The following is a 21,691-nucleotide window of genomic DNA, read 5'->3' as shown; positions in this document are numbered from 1 at the left end:
AGCATCGCAGAAAGTCCTGGAATTAAACCAAAATGCAGATAATATGATGAATAGTACCCTGGATTTTATAGGGACTGGCTCAAAAAAAACTGCAGTTCCTCTAACGGCCTCCTGAGACTGGCTCCAGAAGTCAATCTCCATAAGGTCCCATATTAAAATGCCCAACTTGGTCTCTATTACTAAATTCACAATCAGAGGGTTCTTTATATAATTCACATACAATCCATTCAAGTTATGGATAAATGAGTGACAGGTGGGTGTTTTCAGTAACCAGGCTTCAAACTGGGCTTCATTTTTATCTCAGTACTCACTTTTATCGCCTCCTCCGGTCAGGATGAATCGGATCGAGCGGTCTTTCTTCTTCTTGTCCTCCGGGTTTGGTGGGAGGGGCTTGGAGCCGTGGTTGAGGGGGACGGGGTCTTTGTTGCTGGAGCCAATCATGGTGCTGATGTTCCTCATGGGTGGAGCTGGGGGCTTGTCCTCGACCTCCCCATTATCAGACATCTTCAGCTAGGCTGCAGCCGGCCGCTCCTGCACAAAGACAAACCAATCACAGAGGAGGCAGGGTGAGTGGCAGGAAAAACAACCAATCACAGGCGAGCATTCAGAACTCACACAGTTCTGTGTAATCTGGCTATTCTTATTTTTATCTTCTTTTATATTTGACTCTTTTTAAATGGTATTAATAATGTCTCTTTATATTATCTATTATATCTAGTTTTAATGCCTTTTATGTCTTATGTAAAGCACTTTAAATTACCTTGGTGTTGAAAGGTACAAATAAGCTTGCAGTGTTTTATTTAATAATATTTATTAAGGTTGGGCAACTGGATGAACATATTGGCAGTCATTGGCTGTCCGTCAATGCTTCTTTTTTTTTGGTTGTGTTGTTTTTTTTGTCATTTTATCTGCTAATTTAATGGTCTCGGCACCAGATGTTCAGCAGGGTTAGGGTTACTACACACACTGAGCCAGAGAACGAGTGAGGGGAAAAAACAGCTGTAGAGCCAGAGTATTTTCACATCTAACTGTAAACTAAGGGTTTATTTCGACCAGTTTGACGACAGGGAATACAGTGCCAAGATGATTTACAGCGGTTCAGACCAGGACACGGTGAGGACAGGGAGGTCAGCAACAGTGTGCAGAGCCAGAATATTTGAACATCGAACTCAGTCAGAGGGTTACACACCAGAGTTTGTCATTGTTGGAATAGTGGAAAGACAAACCAAGATGGTTTTGGTTCCTTCTCCTCAAAGAGAAACTTGAATTCAGAAGGTGTACAGTTGTATTTTTCTGTTTAGTAAATATTTCCTTTCCTGATAGTTCCACAACTATATATCGGCAATTGCTGGTTGTTTTATTTATTTATTTATTTATTTACTCACCAGGGATAATTTACACATTTTACACTTCAACGTAAATGAGCCAGTGCTACCTAATAAGCTAATTTTACCGTATGTCCCTGGGAAGATTATAACAAATGAGTTCCTAATATCATCAGTACAGTGCTGCAGCAAGTACTATAAAAAAATACAATACAATGTAATACATAAATACATTACAGAAGTGATATATAAAATCTATAAGATTTTGTAAAGGCAGTGCCAGAAATAACGTGGTCAGATTACTCATGATTGAAAGTTCGGTTTGCCTTAAGCCAAGTCTTAAGTAAATGTTTAAAGGTTAGGTTGGGCTGACGGGGAGGTTGGAAATTTTAACATATAACTCCACCCTAATGTTTATACTCATCTATAAATTATAAAGAACAATGTTACTGTTGACTTTTATTGTTAATTTAGTCTGCAGTAGATAAATACGAACAACACATTATATTTTGTTTTGTATCAGAAACTTAAAATCTGAGCTGCAAAAACAAGAAAGACAGAAAGAACAAAGAGTTTCCATTTGCTCAGTGAGTCTATTTGATCTACAAACACTATGCTGACTAAACCATGGTGTGTGTGGTGTGTGTGCGTGTGTGTGTGTGTCTACTGACTCAGACCTAAATGCTGTGAGAAGGAAAAGAGCAACTTTCTGCCTGGTCAAAAGACGGCACACACACACACACACACACACACACACACACACACACACACACACTTTGGAGTACGAACACACAGCTGAGAGGAACAGGGAGACATTTTAATGACTGGTTGGGCCACAATACCCTTACGCAAAAATACACCCAATCACACACTGTGAGCTAACCTGCTCCAGTGGACACAGAGCCTCACGAGGAGAGTCTATTTGGGTCAGAGCTACGCAGAATAAACCACACACTAGATGATTCATCAGTGATCCATTAATCCCAATAAAGAATTTGATTTGTCAAGAATATTTGAACAGTCCTGACAGTATCAGTTCCCTGCAGGTGTTTTCAGCAGCTACAGAATCCTTATAGAAATACTGAACTCAGTAGAGGAAACAGCACTCAGCACTCACTGCTTGGCGTTGTAATGATCTGTGTCCATGCCTACACTGTAATGCAATAAAAAACATTGAACACACAAATACGTTCTTTTAGAATCCGGATAAATACTTTATCGTATCGGCCTTGCGTCCAGACGGATACGGCGTTTTCAGCGTGTGAAAACGGTATTTTTTGGAAACGGGTTCCAGAGTGGGAAAATCCGAAAACACCGGATTGCCCGGAGTCGTCTGGACGGCTAAAATAGATTTTTTTGTTTTTTTTTCACAGTACAAATAAAATGTGCAAAATGAAGTCAGTGTCACTTAAAATTACCAAAGTTACTTCATCAAAAATGTTTTTTAAGTTACAAAATGAAACTTGTTTTACTTAAAATTTCAAAGTTTCAGCAGTTTTTTGAGTTAAATGAAGTTATCCGGTTTTACAGTGTAAATCAGGACATTATACATACAGGAAATTACATTATATTGAATTGATCATTAAATCTACGCTGACTAAACTAAATGTTTAAAGTAGTTTGTAGGATGTGTACAAAGTCAAGGTTCTTCAATGTGTACAGGTATCGTGTTCCACATCAGCACTCCTCTAAACTTATTAGAGTTTCCCATGATGCACAGGTGAGCAGTGCCAACTCTTCTGTCCTCGTGACACAGCGCAGTCTGCTGACTTCAATCAAATCAAACATTTATATTCCCTGAATGTCCCAGATCAAATGTCCATACCAGACCTCGATCTGGCCTTGATCAAGTCAGATTTTATTTATATATCCTAAAGTCACAAAATGTGCGGGCTTTACACCCTCTGTCCTTGGATCCTTGATGTAAGGAAAAACTCCCCCCAAAAACCTCATTTTAATAGGAAAAATGGCATTCCTCTCCCAGGACGGACAGACATGCAATAGATGTAGAGAACAGACACTGGACAGAGATCGCGCCAGGGAGTGAATCAAAGACTGACCTGGACTAGCAAACAAAGTATGTTGCCTTTTCGATATTTGGGCAGCTTCTTCCTGTGTTTACCTTCTAACCAATGAGAGGAGTGAGCGTTCCCATGTGGCTTTCAGTGTGAAGAGAAATCAAACCATGGGAAGGACTCTGTAAAAGTCCACAGATCTGGACTAGACTTTGAAAACCTTATTAAAACTACTGAACTTCAGAAATGTGTGTTTATAAGATCAATGGTAAAACCTCCCACAGAGCTGAGTTCTGATCATCAGCAGCTGCTCTGCTTTCAGGGGTGTGATAGCAGCATGCACACGATACTTTTTCACCCCACAGGAGAAAATCTGAAACAATTCGCAGGAAAACAAGAAAAAAAAACTCAATTTCGTCCACCATGGAAAGGCATTTAAAATATTTTCTGTAAATAATGAGCAAAGAAAACCTCAACCTTTAATTTCTTATTTATTCCTTTGTTGATCCCTGTAGTGAAATTAGTTATCTGCATTTAACCCATTTAAGTGAGTGATTGCTTCCTTTTCTCAAAAATTCTGACTTTTGCATGTGTGTCTTTGAATGTCAGGGTAAGGATTCAAACTAGCAGAGGAGGAATCTATAAAAGTTACTAGGGTGATGAAAAGCACTAGCATTTTATTAGTAATTAGTTACATAACTTGTAACTGGGAAAAGTAATCGTATTACTGTAATTGTATTAATGCGTTACTGCCCAACACTGGCAGCCACTGTGCAACACAGAGACCAACTCCAGTTCTAAACCAGCGCTTTTGTCAGCGACAGGAGAATTAAACTAACATACATGGCGAGAGAACCCAGAGGAAACCCACGCAAACTCCACACAGAAACGCCCTTTCGATTGGAACCGTTGAGCTCCTTGCTGTGAGGCAGTGCTAACCACTGCAACTGGAGCAGTGTCAACACTTAAGTAACAGATTTATCTTCAGGGAGAGCAGAGTTTGGCTTTATGCAGAAGTTACAAGTGATAGTTATAAGCAGAGAGAGTGTTGTACAGTGAAATCAGTATTTTTCTTTTTAGAAGCCATTAGAAAATGAAATTGTATTTTAGAAGACCTACAATACAATACAAATGGTAAATAAACTTTTAAGGAGATTCAAGAGTAACAAAGAGGTGAAGGTTCACTTCAGCCTCAAAAATGATTGTACAAAAAGTTTTCACATTAAATACCTAAAACTGATGATATACCTTCACACAGCAGCTGGTAGATCTTACCTTAGCAGAGGCAGACAGACATGTTTACAGCTTCAATCCACAGATAAACAACAACAAAAAAAATCACTCTATATGGAGAGAAAATGATAGATCCACTTCAGAGTTAGACTGCACTGAGAATGTAAGCCTCCGGCCGCCTTTTAACCAATCCTGCCTCACATAGACAGTGATGTCACAGCATGATGTCACAAGGTGAGTCACATGAGGAAGTGGGAAACACTCAGACACACACACACACACACACACACACACACACACACACACACACACACACACACACTAAACACACATAAAGAGGTGTGTTTATAGCCACACATACAAACAATCACTGTTTGCAGGGAAGTGATGGCCCCTTTGTTGTCTGTTGATCTAAAACACACACATAACACATGTATTTAACTTTACACACACACACACACACACACACACACACACACACACACACACACACACACAGAATGAAACTGAATCACAGCCTAAAACCACCTTTAAACCTCAAAATACCCTCTTTAAAAATAACTTGACAGTAACATTATAAATCTTTGTCAAACTTTAACACACACACACACACACACACACACACTGTGGGGGTGTGACAGCAGACGTCTCATACTTCAGACACTGCAGTCAGTTTCAGCAGAGTCCTGTTATCAAACAAACCCACACACTGTCTGGTCACACACACACACACACACACACACACTATTGACCTTCTAAAAACGATCACCGGAGGATGAGTAGTGAGTGAGTCTCACAGCAGGGTTTTCCCAAACACACAGAGACTTAAACAAGAGTCGTCTTTGCCTGAAAATGTGTCATTGAGCGAGAAACCCAACTTCTTCTAGAACAAACCATTCATCAATTAGATATCAACCATTGAATCAATCGCCATTTTACCCCCCTTCGATATTGAGTATCCGCTAACACTGAGTCTAGATCGATATTCTCGAACTGGTACGTGTACCACTGGTGGTACGCAAGCTGCCTCTAGTGGTACACAGAGAAATCTCTGAAATATCTTTATAAAATCAAATCCATTCATTTAAAAACATATAATTCTATTACAATACTACTCAATTTTGAAATAAAACAAAACGTGAAACCAGTGTTAATTTCGTTCGACTATGACGTAAAATATTCGTCAACGAACCTTTTTCACAGACGAAAACTAAATAAAAACTAAATTAAAAGTCAGATATGATGACGAAGACTGTGACGAAGTATAACTGACACTTAAGTCAACGAATAAAAATGAGACGAAAATGTTAGGGAGGGACGAATGGAGAAGAGATCCAATCAGAACTACTCTTTTTGTGGGACAAGTTGGGAAGAAATCCAATCAGAGTGAATCTTTGAGGGTAGGTTGATCTATGCAGAAGCAGCAGAGGCATTTTAAAAAGCCGTGGCAAATACAGACGCAACAGCTAAACGAGTTTGCAGAACTTCGCACAGTTTCGAAGCATGCTCACACGTCCATGATTAGTAAAGAACTTAAATGTGATGGTCAGAGAGTAAGTGGAGTTAAAATGAATGGTTCACAAACACTGCAACAGGAAGTATTGGGAGGATAAGTGCTGACACCTTTTCTACCAAATTATCTCTGGTTCTTAAACTGGTTCTGTTCTGGATTCAACAGTCAATCATAAATAATGTTCTTGTTAAGAACAAACCTGCCTCCTGTGTGAACTATCTGTAGCTAAATAGGGTCGACTGTATTTTAATGTCATATTTGTGGTACTTGGAGAGCCTGATATTTTCTCAGGTGGTACGCTCTGTAAAAAGGTTGAGAAACACTTGTACAGAAGAAGATTAAAGTTATTCAAATGAATCCAATGTATATGCTAATTGTTTTTTCGAATAATCGGAGAATCATCACAACCATAAAACATCAAAACAAGAATTTCCAAACATAAAACGGTGTCAGTCTGTAACTGAGGACAACAGAGACAGCACAAAACTTTACGATTGAGACAATGCGACCATAAACGCAACCTGACAAAAAAACTAAACCAAACACAGCAACACAAACAGTCTTTGTTTACGGTGTGCAGACACAGACTTCAGTGTGTGTGTGTGTGTGTGTGCGTGACTGTCTGACTGACTGATGAGAAAATGTTACAGTGTCAGAGACCCTATATGATATCTAGAATTACAACACACACACACACCACACACACACACACACACACACACAGGATGATTACAGTGCGTCTCGGTGAGTCACAAATTGTCGGAGCTGTCATGGTCGATCCATCCATTTCTCTAGCCGACAAAACTTTCTCTTTCCTTCTCTCCTTTTTTCTTCCTCTCTCTTTTCATCACACTTTGGTTCCTATAACTCTCTATCGTTTCTTGTCCACCTCCTGCTCTAAATCTTTTCTTTTTTTATTAAACCTTTACTTTTTGCTTCATCCATCTTTCTAAACTCAGATTCTAACCTAATTTGGTTTCTTTTTCTCTCCGTACACTCTAGTTCACCCTTCCTCTCCCTCAGTCCTCCTTTCCTCTGCTCTCCATCCTACTGAATCATGTCTGATCGCTTTCTCTGACCCACATTACTCTGAATGTTCAGCCAGAGAATCTGAGAGCCTGCAGCTCTGAATCTATTTGTTATTTAAATCCAACAACACAACAAACTGCAAACACAACATCTTATATATTACATATTATCACCATATAAAATTGTTAGATTGATATACAGATAGATATATACACATATTGGAATTGTCTTTGTGTCACCTGACCCGAAGTCTAATATTCTCTCTCTTTTAGCTCTGTTTTTGGTCTCTACCGACTCCTGGGGGAACTTTAAATGCTCCACTATCACCAGCCAGCCTCTGTGTCTGTCTGCACACTACCTGCCCAGCACCAGAGCTTTTTACATTGACAACTTAGGATGTCTTGATCATCTTTATGTGGCCTTTATTGTTGGATATCTATCTGCTGACACAGAATAGGAGCTCATGTAGTCAAGTCAAGTCAAGTCAGCTTTATTGTCAAATATGCTATATGCACAACATACAGCACAGTAGAAACAATTCCGATTCCCACTTAAATATTGCTTACTCTCATTTGCATGTCGATATATATTTTCAATATCAGCTAAAGGTTTCACTCTGCAAAAAGTTTTGGATTATTTCACCTTATACTGACCTAAATGTTGATTAAATATCTGACACATTGAAATAAATCTGATATATCTTATTTCTCATGAGCTACTTGATCAAAATACTGAAGATCCTGGTTCAAAACTATTAAGTTAGTCAGCTTTAATGGGAGAATGTGATTTATAGTTTTACCAGACTCACTGGAGTTGTTGGAACTACAGAAACACTCTGATTGGTGTTAGGAGTGGAGCTTCTTCCCACAGTGATCTTTGGTTGAGTACAGACACACAAGGTTTAGTTTTGGTCTGTCATCAAGTTACGCAGAAAATTAATGTTAATTAAAGACAGCTGATATGACCTGCCACCGTTGACATGAAAATGTGGCGCTGTAGGTGCTGTGGTAAGACAACGGTGCTACACATAGACTGTGTAATTTAAAATGGACATAGTCTCTGAGGCGTCAACCGTAGGTTTCTGAAGATCAGTTGTGAAGTTCAGTGTGGTGGCTACCTGGATGTATTAAAAGAACTGAATAAAGCACTCCGTTCATTCCTATGAAAGCTGCTTGTTAGCACATTAAGCCAAAAAATTACTTCCCACTGCAAAGAAATGACGTGGACGAATGCATACTGCGCATGCTTTATGGGCCACAGTGGCACATAGAGCACGTTAACTTGAATGGGGATAATAATTAAATTTTGCAAATCTTCTAGACTTTAAAAATGTTACCGGACTGAATGGATCAAATTCTGATGGTGAAACGAGTCATTTCGCGGTTGTTGTGATACTCATTGTGACTGAATTCCACAATGTGAGCTTGTGGGAAAAAGTCTCTTTGCGCCAGTGGGCTTCACGTAATGGACGCTGTAATTACATGGTTCGGCCACTATGTCAATTTGGCTTCAAAGCCAGGCGCTTATCCAGGGCTTGTGTGGCTCTGGACGTTGCCATCTTGGCAGTCCGGACTCCGCTGGCTCCCAGTTTATCCAAAAAGGGGCAAAGAGGTGGAGCGTGGGTTTGAGCTGAGGTGGGCTGATTGAAGTCTGGTTACTGAAAACAGCAGCCTGTGATGGTACCTACCTGTCACTTGAGGCGGCCATTCCCTTAATTATGCATAACTTTAAGCCTTATTATAATTTAAGCAGGTGAGTTACATAAAAATTCAACCCCCGTACAGTTGTCATGAAAGGATAATTTAGCTCTAGAGACCAAACCGGTTTTTGGACCAGGCTTTAAACATGGTTATTTCTGCTGTAATGACTGACTCAGCTGTCAGAGCCGACCGGTGATTGTTCGAGGAATTGCAGTTTTTGGCACTTCCACGTTGGTTTCATTTTTCAGCCCAGGAGGTTGTACCACTAGCAGGCTGATGTGGAAAAAAGAAGGATCGATATATGATAAGGCTTATTTTAGCAGGTAGTGATCCATATGCTTGGATCGGACCTGATACTGATCGTTGGGATCGGCTTGAGACAGCTCTACTGAGGACACCTACCCACTGGAAACAGGGTGGATATAAAAGGAGTTAAAAGCTACAAGCCATACACACACAAAAAAAGCTGAAATATGTGAATGAAAACTGTGGAACTAAAGGAAACTGCAGTCTCTGTGTCTTTTTCATTTTGACCACCCCCTCTTACATTACAGATTCATTTGATCCATATTTACCATAAAAATATTGATTAGCGCAGCTTTAAAATGGAGAATCACTCAGTTAATATTTTAGTTAATAATGTCTTCATCACAACAGCTCAGTAGCAGCCTTCACAACCTGATATCAAGTCTCTGGAAAAACACATTACTGCTGCTGGATCACATCAGGAGTGATGTAGTAGAGCTTCCCAGCTCTGAAACACCGAGGCCAGCCCAGTATGCAGAGAACAATGTGTTCATCAGTATGTGTGTTTGTGCTCCTAATGTGCGCATTAGTCACAGTTATTTCAAAAGGCAAAATCAATCAATAGTCACTACAACAGCAGTACCATTTATATCAATACACAGATGCAATTAAATACATTAAGCTTATCTATCTCCATCGCTCTCTATTTTACTTGAACAAAAACAGAAATAATATTTTCAAAATACACTTATAACAAACACACAGACACATACTGCATATGTTTCATGCACACACACACACATCTCGAGAGACAATAAATGCCAGCACTTCCTGGAAACGCCATGTCAGCCTCTGCAGCCACATTTACTGGAAGAAGACTTCTCACACACACACACACCCACACAGAAGCATCGCTGCATACATTTACCCTCTCTGACGCATACATATACACACACATTAGTGCATGTCATTGCATTTTAAACACAGCACCGTCTTCACTATCTCCTTCTGCACTGCATCTCTTTATTCCTGCTGCCAAGGTAAAAAAAATACAAGAAAGAACATCTGAAATGTTTGTTGCATTGCCAAAAACACTAGTTTGGATCACTGTAGCATGTTATTTTACATAATACACTCTCACCTGCAGGAATCTGATTCATGAAGTTTCTATTATGTATCTTGTAGGCCATGTCTTTTTTTCTTTTTCTTTGCATAGTTATTTGTCTTCTGCTAGAATAAGCTAGTTTGATTTATATGACAGCTCAGGCAGCACCAGTTATGATAATAACACTAGGGACGAGCGAGTGCACCATTATCTGTGTCTGTTCAACCCACTGATAGTATACATACGTGATAGACAGAACCTCCGGGTCTGTGAAGTGAAGCCAACACGGAAAAACCTGAATTCTATGTAATGGCCAGCAGGGGGCACCGATACCATTCAGTCTTATAGAGAAATGAGCCGACTTCCCATCTGATTTATGAGCTCAGTAAACAGTTTCCTGATGAGTTTCTGGTCTCAGTCTCTAGTTTCGAGTCTTCTTCCATACAGCATGATGTTCATTTAGTAACTGATGGTCCCATTTAGAGTAAAATAGACCATAAAGCAGGGTATGCTTTAGGGCGGGGCTAACTTGTGATTGACAGCTCATTCTCAGTGAGTCCGTCCAGCTCGACGCACCAAACTCATCTCCGCTGGCTCTAACAAACTGTCATGGCGACGTCCATCACGCCAAACTCGAGGCTTCAAAATGGTACTCCATAAACCAGTGGGTGATATCACAATAAGTTCCCACTTGGTTCTACCAACTAAGGGCGTTTCACACATACCTCATTTGGTCCGGACCTTCAGACTTTTCAGTTTGGTCCGAACCAAAATTGTAGGTGAGAAAGGTGCCACGGATCAAAAGACCAAAATTTGGTCTGAACTAAAGAGGTGGTCTCGGTCCAGATCAAACTGAACCATGGTTCGTTTACAGTATGAAAACACTTTTTGGATGGTTCGGACTTTCGGACCAATTACAGGAAGTTAGGCATACGTACCATAGAAGAAGAAGAAGAAAAAAACCGGAAGAAAACCCCCGCCAGAACAAGCAAAAATGAGTCGTGGAAGTACGTGGGGAGAGGAGGAGATTATATGTTTATGTTGGTAGTAATACCATAATAACGCAATCGGGATTTGCTCATTTATTTTCATTCATACGGAAAAGACTACCCACCAAAATGACAACACGCCAACGCCAGACGCACGCCCGTCTACTCACCAATCAAAGGGAGACGCAACACACGTACGTGGTGACAACACGCCGTAGGTATGTCATGGAAAGTTCTTTAGTGCGCTAGCAAAATTAATATGTGAAACTGAAAATAACGAGATCAAATGTATACAATGTAATTAAACACGAACGTTGGTCCGGACCTGGGTCCGGATTTTTAGGTGTGAAAACGCCCTAAATTATCTGTTTTTGAATGGGCGGGGCTTAAACTGGACCAGGGTGGGACTAACCAGAAGAAATTTAAATATTTGATATATTTGTAAAAATGGGTTAAAAGTATTTACAGTTTTCACAATAGTAAAGTTTATTTTATTTGATATCTATTTTATGTTATTTCTTCAATGTGATGTATGTCATTAATTTCTTTGTTTCCTTGGGTTGTACTATGACAAAGAAACTACCCTGAACCTTAAACAAGTTTTCTTTTTATATAAAAGTTGCTATATTTATTATTAGAAAACGAATATTGGCACATTGACACTGATGAACTAGTACTCGCACAACCCTACCAAACACCACTGAGCCATTTAATGTGTATTGTACAAATATAAAAAAACAACCATAATAATGTCTCTGGCGTGCTGGAACATGCTGGGCATTGTTCCAACGGATCAAGTACTTATCTAAAATGGAAAAAGTGTCATGAATGATAAATGAAAATGGATCAAAGTACCTCAGTTCTATCTCATAGTTATCCCATTATTTAACAACAACTGCTTTTATTTATGGTATGTTTGTATACGTCTGCATACAGATTTATGTTTGATTTGACAGCAGATCAATTCTACAAATATTCATATTTTACTCTACTGTAGCTTTTTTACTGTGACACACACAAACACACACACACACACACACACACACACACACACACACACACACACACACACAGTTAAACATTTAGCTGAGCTTGCACACTCAGCAGGGGGGATCCGCCCAAGTCGTTGCTCAGGAGAGTTCAGTGTCTCTGGGCATGGTGCGGCCACAGAGCCTCCTGGAGCTCCCGCTGTTACAACACACACACACACACACACACACACACACACACTGTGGGACACACATGGCAACAGCAACCCATGTGTGTTTGTGTGTGTGGAGTGGGATAAATGTTGAGGAGATAAATAAGAGACCTTAACAGAAGAGAGACAGATGAAAGGAGAGATGGAGACATTACAGCGGCCTGTTGGCCAAAAACACAACAATGGAACAAAAGAGGAAGAAAGACGAGGAGTCAACTGTGTCTGATTTCTTCTAACACTGAAACAAGCACAACAGCAGAGAGAGAGAGAGAGAGAGAGAGAGAGAGAGAGAGAGAGAGAGAGAGAGAGAGAGAGAGAGAGAGAGAGAGAGAGAGAGGGGTGTGAGTGATGAGCAGAGATCAAATTTGGTCTTGTCTGTCAGCAGCCGACTCCGACATCATGTCGTCACGGTAACGAGACGAACCCCAAGGCCCAGACATCAAATGTATATTTTAACATATTTTACAGACCAGATTTGAAAGCATGTATACGCACAAATATATATATATATATATATATATATATATATATATATATTTATATGTATATGAATATGTGCAAATCCCACAACCTCATACAGTATCTATTTTCAAGTTCAAATGCGCGCGCACACACAACCACACCCATTATAATTTGGGTCTTTGAAGTTCCAGCCTCGGGAGAGTCCCTGGTTTACACTGTTCATCCTGACTGTATGTGTTCATTTATTATTTTCATTCAGCCTCACTGATTTAAACTGTATTCTTTCTTTAATCTACTCAGTTTATTTACTTCATTTACAGTATATTTCCTTTATAAAGGTTTATAGTGGCTTATTCTACTGTCAGGAGTGCATAGAATATAAAAAACATTTTCATTTAATAAACTGAAGGCTTTGATTACCAGCAAATAGTACAATTATTAACGTACATATAATATAACAGAACTTCCTTTTCAAAACAAAATAGTTGCATAAACACTATAAACCACATATTGTACATTTAAACGTACAATATGTCATTTTTGCCCCTGGGGGGTCTCTAACATCCAATAACAAAAGATCAAGTATTATGCCTTTGTGAAGTAGCTTGGGATCATGGGAGTTGTTGTCTTTATCACCACTGCAGTCAATGCAGTCAGTTAGGATTCCTTTAGTGTTCATCGTTCAGGAGAACCGCTAAAAACACTGAATAAAGCAGTTCCACCTTAAAAATCACTGCTTCTCCCGCGCTGTTGGACAGACATAGGACGTCCCGGAGGGGCTGCGAGCCGAGCTGCTGCTAACGTTAGCTCAGCTTGTTTCTCTGATAACTTAAGATCCAGACGTCCGATGACTAAAATCCTTCATCCGGTTCAAATCTAGAGTTAAAAAGCACCAAGATCTAAACAGTGGATGGTAACAATGTGGCTTCAGACTGGATAAACAGTCAATGTATGACAGCTTCTGGCAGACAACCACAACGCTGACGCAGGCACAAAGGGGATATGACGCCATCGACTGGCGGCTGGTGAAACGCAGCGTTACCTGAATAAAATGACAGATTTCTGAGTTTGAACATTGTTGGAAACATTGGGGATAATAGAAAAACACAACTCAACTACATAGAGAACAAGTCCAGTGTTTATTACTGTGAAAAATACATTTGACCACTTTTTAAAGATGTACTTGTTCAGTAGGAACCAATGGGCTTCAAGTGCTATGACGGTACTGAAGGACGGACTGACACATTGTTGAATTGGGTATTTTATTTCTCAATAAGAACACCAAAGAATAAAGGCAGCCTCAGCCTTTAAAACCAGTTTAGATACACTTGGAATCAACAAACAGACAACAGATATATTTACTGGTAAACATCTATAGTAATAAATCTATACTGGAAGTTCCTGCACATACAAAACACACACAAACACACACACACACACACACACACACACACACACACACACACACACACACACACACACTGCACTTTCATTAATTATCAATCACTTCTGAAAGCAGAGTGTATTTTAATGTTTTAAGGCTGTTCAGCACAAACCTTGAGAGTCTTTTGTCAGGTGGCAATTAGTGTGTTGTGTGTGTGTGTGTGTGTGTGTGTGTGTGTGTGTGTGTGGTTAAGGGACAGATGGTAATTTTGAAGAGGAGGACGTGGCCAAACATAAAATAAAGGATAGATGAGAAGAATAAGAGGAAAAAACGAGGAGAGGGGGATGGTGGTTTTCTTCTGCCTGAAAGGAGGACATGACAAGTCTGGTTGGGATGGGGCGAGAGACATAGAGAGAGAGAGAGAGAGAGAGAGAGAGAGAGAGAGAGAGAGAGAGAGAGAGAGAGAGGAGGAACTAAAGAAAGTAAAGCAGAGAAAAGAAAGAAGGAGAGTGTGGATGAAGAGAGTGCGTGACCAACTAACAGACTGTATCTTAACAGGGGGCATGTCCACACACACACACACACACACACACACACACACACACACACACACACACACACACACACACACACACACACACACACACACACACAGTAGATCAGTTGGAGGTGTTCAGTGCCTTGCCCGAGGGAACATCAACTGCAGAGCATAATCTGTTCAGATGTCAAAATCCATCTCATTTTACCCATAATCCTTTGTGCTTCAGGGTCGCTCCCTGTAGTCGGCTCAGATTACGTCCTCACTGCAAACCAGCAGCTCTCTAGTTAGACAACTTTTCAGGCGTCTGTGTTCTTATTTATTGTTGTGAAATTAATCATGATATTCTTTTCTTATTTGTCCATTCTGGGCTACTATAGAAACTCCGGGTCCAACATGGCTCCCTCTGTAGATACAGTAAAAACTGCAAACTACAGTTTGGCGCCATACAAATAAAACTAAATTGAATTAATAGATCAGAACACGTTGGAATAAAATCTACGACAGATATTTTTGTCCTATTCACACAGCAGACAAAGTGAAAGCCTCGGTGACGTTACGCAGTCATGTTTCACAGCGGCATGACGTGGTTTGTGTGTGTTACCTCGTGGGTGAATCACATTCAGTTTAAAGTCTCACTGGAGCATCCAGTCCGAGCCACACCGCAAAAAAAAAATCCCTGTAGTTGAATTTCAGACCACCAGGATGTGGTTGAAGTTTCCATGTGGTTTTTGTAGCCGTCCAGATTCATGCAACCTGATTCCAATCTGAATAAAAAATCCAAAAGTCTGAACAGACCCACAAAGAGCCAGAGCCGGACCATGACTCAAAGGTTTACTTTTTCCTTTCCATATAATTGTGTTCTGAAAAATTGCCATATCAAGGGTCAGTTTTCAAGTCTAAATTGAACAATGTCTCACAACATGACATCTTAAACACAAAAATTCATTCAATTACTCAAAAACATCAGTTTAACTTTTGTTTTATAGAAACTTAAAGTACCGCACTGATATCATCACGATCTGACTAAATAATGATCTCTCATTCTGCCCACATTGCCATCCTTCACACACACACACACACACACACACACACACACACACACACACACACACACACACACACACACACACGCAAAGGATGTGATTAACTAGCTGTCTGTCTGTCTGTGTGTGTGCAGCACATTGATTATGCAGGTTATTGTAAGCAAGATCACACACACACACACACACACACACACACACACACACACACACACACACACAGGGACATCCTGCTCCATACAACCATCTGTCCAGCCCCGCCTCACCACATTGCCTTCAGGGGCCAACTGAGGACACAGTGTGTGTGTGTGTGTGCGTGTGTGTGTGTGTGTGTGTGTGTGTGTGTGTGTGTTGCAGGCGATCTGTGCTGGTTAAAAAAACATACATAATCAATTTGGTGCACTACCTACTGAGATCATTTGGCTGATCTCTCCCTGCTCTGCACGCTGTCCCCTGAGCGAGATGATTTGAATTATCAGTGGAGATCCTGAATCTCATCTTATCAGCTGAGTCACTGCAATTTTTTAAAGCTTTGTCATACTCGGATATGGGAATGACTTAAAAGGCCCATCCCTAGTTGAGATATTTCAGGCTGGACCAACAGACGGTCAGATCCCTTGAGCCATGCTGCTACGATTTAAACTGAGCAAGAGCAGGGCAGCAAATGCCAGTGTAATTGTCTAAGTATATATATGAGGGAAAGATATGAAGCAGGACTGAAACTAAAGGAAGAAATCAGACTCTGAGGAGAGGAGGAAGACTGTCAGAGTCAGTGATGCTGAAACATCTGAATTCAGAGTGAAGTGGCTGAACCGATTAAAGGAGTAGCTACTAGCCCTTCCAAAACCTTGGAGGCTGTATTACTGTAGATGTGACGTGTGATAAGATAAGCACAGGCTTCACTGGTCTACTGGAGAAACGGGGTCCTGATTATGATCCCAACTGTATTTGCCCTAGTTTAAGTCCATTACAGTCTGTGATACAACTCTGACATTGTGACACTGACATTTTTCAGTGTGAAAACAGAAAAATACAAGTAAAAAATCGAATTCATCAAGTTATGCAATGACGTCTACGACATTATTTGATAGATAAACACAGATGTGGAATATTCAGAGACACTTCTTTGGGCTAACCGTGTCACACAGACATCCTTACTTATTTATTATTGACAAAAAACGTTTCTATGCTTCAACTAAGTGCCAAAAAAGTCTGTTGCATTGAGGAAATTGCAATTGTATGCTGCTCTTTCCATTCAGCTTGTCTAATTCAATAACTCACAAGAAGAATCCAGCTCGTGTCTGTTTCCTCTCCTTCTTCCTCTTTATCTAGTAAACCAGAAAGCATCTAAACTGACCCAGTCCCTCAAAATGAAACCCTTCCTGTTCATCTCACATCCAAACATCCGGGAACTGATGTTATTTCTCTCATTTATGGGCAAAGCTTGATTATAAAGCTCAACTGAGAAACAGCTCACACAAATAAAAGTAGAATTATTGAAATGAGCAGAAAGGGAAACGATAAACTGGCAACATTTTTGATAATCAAAGAATTGTTCAAGCCGAAGATCCTCTGGTTCCAGCTATTAGTTGTGAAATATGTGAAATAGTGCTGCTTTTCTTGATCCTACATGATAGTAAACTGGATATTTTGTGCCTTATTCTGTGTTATTGGATGTGTAATAGACCAAAAGATTAATCAATAAGATTAAATAATCAGCAGATTGCTAGCTAATAGGTAAAATAACTATTAGTGGCAGCCCTGTTTGGTATTATATAATATTTTAAGTTCAGTTCAGCCTAGTTGAAAAGCAACGGTGTGAGATTTTCATCATACTATAACCTTCCCATTATTATTTTATTATTATTATCATCATCAGTTACATTTACCTTTAAAGAAATGAAAACAGGTGATTGAACGCTTTATTTTTATTAAACCAAATATGATGTTGTATATGTTCAAATAACACCAATACAGTAGAATTCAATACTGTAGATAAGCAAATGCACACAGTATGATAACCCTCAATTTTCATACCGCACTACACCATAGTGTCTGTGTGTGTGTGTGTGTGTGTGTGCGTATGTGTGTGTGTGTGCGTATGTGTGTGTGTGTGTGTGCGTCTAAAGATCAAGTACATAAATATTCACCAGCAACATAGAGTCCAGAGAGGCTTCCTGTGTGACAAACCACAACACACACTTACACAACAAAATCCAATAAAGAGCTATCACATACACACACGCGCACGCGCACACACACACACACACACACACACACACACACACACACACACACACACACACACACACACACAAACAAAGCTCTACATAATCAATACCGACATGGACTACAAGGTCACATTAGGACCCCCAACAGAGAGACCTGATGTTTCGACTCTGCTGTGCCCTTTAGATAATGCACACACACACACACACACACACACACACACACACACACACACACACACACACAAACACAGAGTTTAAGTTCACTTTCTCTCCTGTTTATGTCCTTTAACGTCTTCTGCTTTTCTGCTGTCATTAAATTAAAAACAATCTCAAATCATCTGTAAAGTGTGACACTTTGCTCCAATAACAAAAACTAATAAATTCAATTTACTACATATAATACGTAGTTCAAATTTAATAATCTAATCCCGACAAGTATCGCTTTATCAATTCAAAATGCCTTAACCGACAACGTAGAAGATTGAAAAGCACTGTGTTTGTGGTGTAGTACTGGGTTTTGTCACTAGGGGGCATCTCTCTCTGTTTAATGAGATGGAGTTAAAGGAGCGCGTAAAGGAGCAATTATGGGTAACGTCTGTAATATGAAAAACAATATACAATTAATTATTAATTGGAATTTCAAACAGCTGTTAATTGTTTTGCAATCAATCAATAAATAAAACATTATAAAAGCTGATCATGACACATATCGCACACATTTTGCTACTGCTAGCTACCATAACGTCTTTTTTTCCTTTTGCAGGTTTTTTTTTATTAAAAAACCTTTTAGGATAAATAAGTAATTTTTAGAGGATTTTAGGATTTTAGATTTCTATAATAATGTTTTGGTGCTGAGTCACTGTCTGAGCTGGAGGGAGAATACCAGGAAGAAGGGTGGGAATATCGGACTTACACAGAGGCCTCTCACTTTAATATGCATTATGTTTGCATTTTGACTCAAAGAAACAAAGATTTTCGAGTTGTAGCAGTCATGAGAAATGGTTTTCGTTTGGTTTTGTACCACATTTTACTGCATCATCACCCCATTATCTCAGTGTGTGTTAAAGTGTACTGATTAGAATGCACCGTAAAATACACAAAAAAGATCAACTGGGGCAGAACATGGATGTAAATGTGAATTTAAAAATAGATTTTCCCTTCACATGAACACAAAGCAGATGGAAGGAAGAGAAAAAACAAAGGAGGACAGAGCATTACTGAAGTCCTTAATGATTTATCAGCTAAGTCTCGCTGACCCTCTGACATAAAGGTCTGAATCAGCAGCTGTCATTGGTCAGTCTTGACTCACTGCTGGTGATTGATTGGCTGTCCAAAGTAGACCTGATTGGTTTTACAAGAAGCAGAAGAGCTGGAGAATACCAGGACGGAGGGAGAGAGGGAAGGAAGGAATGAAATATGGGTTGAATGAAAGCAGAGCAAATGAGTAAAAAATGTAAAAAAGTGGCAAAGAAAAGGTTGCAAGTCATAAGATGTATCACCCTGTTGGAGTTGATGAACCACAAAAATACTCTGTACTTATCAGAACGCTCACACTTAATGATTTCCACCAAATTAGCTCTGGTTCTTGAATTATTCTTTTCCAGTTTGGTGCTGTCTACCAAACCCGCCAGCATTTCCACCAGTTCTGAGAGGAACCGCTGTAATCAGATCAACAGAGGGCGCTGCACAACTCCCAACAGCCTGTAGAATATGACCCGCCCACTTTGGTTCCCAAAGGAAACCTGTTATTTCAGCTGTGGGCCAACATTTCAGGTTGTGAATTATTTTTAATCGAAATGCCAAAATGATTCAAAAGTAGTTGTCTGAACCGGAACGGAGCCGGTTCCCTGTGAGTGGAAAAGGCCTTTCTGCGGGCTGTTATAAAGGACCCCTTGTCCCCTTGTCCAAAATCAAATCAGGAAATCAATATACAACTATCACAACAATGGAAATTCACCACGATAAATGTATCTGTGGATTTTATAGCAATAGGGGAGGATATCATATATCCCCATCACTAGGTTAGAGAAGTAAGCTTGTGACCAGAAGGTTCAATCCCCAGACTGGCGGGATGAATCTGGATGGGGAAAGGGAAAAAGCAGTGCTTGCCCCTCTCTCATTATCACCACTGCGGTGCCCTTGAGCAAGGGTTACCGCTCCAGTGGAGCTGCTCAGTGGCAGCAGATCAGACTGTTGTTGCACTGAGCAGATTAAAGGTGTGAATGTGATCAGCGCTCCTGAAGAAGAAAGCTCTGCTCTCAGTGAGCGCCCCACCGAATAGATCAAAGGTGAGAAAAAAAATAATAAAAAGGAAAAGATATAAAAAGAAAAAAATATGTTAAAAAGAGCATGAAAGAAAAAAAGCGGAAGGAGAGACTGTGAAGACGTCCCCCTATAACCCGGCGCTCGATGCAATCCCAGGGTGCATTGCAGAGCCTTAAGTGGAAAGTCCTCTAATGATGTTAATAGGCTTAATGCAAACACACGCACACACACACACACACACACACACACACACATCAGACATCCAGTCAGTAACATGGATACACACTCTACCCTGCTATACCATGACTGAAATCAACACACACACACACACACACACACACACACACACAGCAGTTATAAAAGCATAATGTAAGCCATAAACATGATGGAGGCATCACACACACACACACACACACTGCAGTGGAGATAAATCAGTCGTGGCGTTCAATAGATCGTTGCCCAGCAGAAGGTTCTTACAGTGTGTGTAATATAAGCTGCAGGTGTATGTGTGTGTGTGTGTGTGTGTGTGTGTGTGTGTGTGTGTGTCAGTGGACTGTATAAATGTATAGATGTATAAATGTATAAATAGGGGAACAAAAAACGGACACCCAGTAACTAGGCTTCATTCAGCTCCACCTCTTTGACCATTTTTGGATCAGCCGGAAGCCGATGGAGTCAGGACTGCCAAGATGGCGACGGCCAGAGCCGACCACACTGAGCTTCACAGCGGCTCTCCAGAAACCTGTGGGTGACGTCACGGAGACTACGTCCATCTTTAATTATACAGTCTATGGACAAAACATGGGAGGAATCTTCTTGAGGAAGATGTTGGGAGAAGTCAAATATTCTTCAACATACAGCCTCTGTCTGTTTCTTGTACAATAAACTACACAACTGGCATGACAGCGAATGAATCGGCTTCCCTAAAGGAAATGTAAACAATCAAAGACAAATAAATGAACTTTAAACTCTAAGACAGCTCTGTCTTTTTCAAGCTTTACTTCTTTGTCTTTTCATCATCAGATCAGCCTTCGCTCCGTTTAATCTGTCTGGAAAGTTTTCTGCTTACAGCTATTTATTATGTGAGTGTGTGTGTGTGTGTGTGTGTGTGTGTGTGTGTGTGTGTGTGTGTGTGTGTGTGTGTGGAAGAAGGGAGAAATAAAAGAAAAAGATTTTTTTTTAAAGACTGAATGACAAGATGAATAAAAAGAGGAATCTCAGTGATCCAACAATGACTGAGCACGAAAAGAAGAGCAAGACAAAAGAGGACAAAAAGGGAAAGTAAAACAGAGTGGACCAGCGGGAGCGAGAGACATACTGAAAGAACACAAAGTAGGTAGAGAGAGGGAGAGAGAGAGGGAAGGGGGCAAGTGGGGGCCAGAGGAAAATAAAGAGCGAGGGATCAAAGAATA

The 21,691-nt window shown here is 40.1% G+C and overlaps 1 protein-coding gene across 2 annotated transcripts in view; it reads right to left on the bottom strand.

Moving 5' to 3' along the window:
- pak1 (p21 protein (Cdc42/Rac)-activated kinase 1) overlaps positions 1-21,691 on the bottom strand; it is a 63,015-nt gene that overhangs the window by 25,940 nt on the left and 15,384 nt on the right. The window contains exons 1-2 of one of the 2 annotated variants that reach the window (XM_051397627.1): positions 4,616-4,733; positions 312-531 (exon numbers count right to left, since the gene is read on the bottom strand). In XM_051397627.1, coding sequence (XP_051253587.1) covers positions 312-504 — 193 coding nt within the window. In that variant the 5' untranslated portion in view covers positions 505-531; positions 4,616-4,733. Of the gene's footprint in view, positions 1-311; positions 532-4,615; positions 4,734-21,691 lie in introns of those variants that run through there. The other variant, XM_051397626.1, reaches the window with a different exon arrangement.

Source organism: Dicentrarchus labrax, unplaced genomic scaffold (assembly GCF_905237075.1).
Source record: "Dicentrarchus labrax unplaced genomic scaffold, dlabrax2021, whole genome shotgun sequence".
Classification (NCBI taxonomy): Eukaryota; Metazoa; Chordata; class Actinopteri; family Moronidae; genus Dicentrarchus; species Dicentrarchus labrax.
Note: the sequence above shows the minus strand (reverse complement) of the source record. Positions and strands in the feature narration are given on the sequence as shown.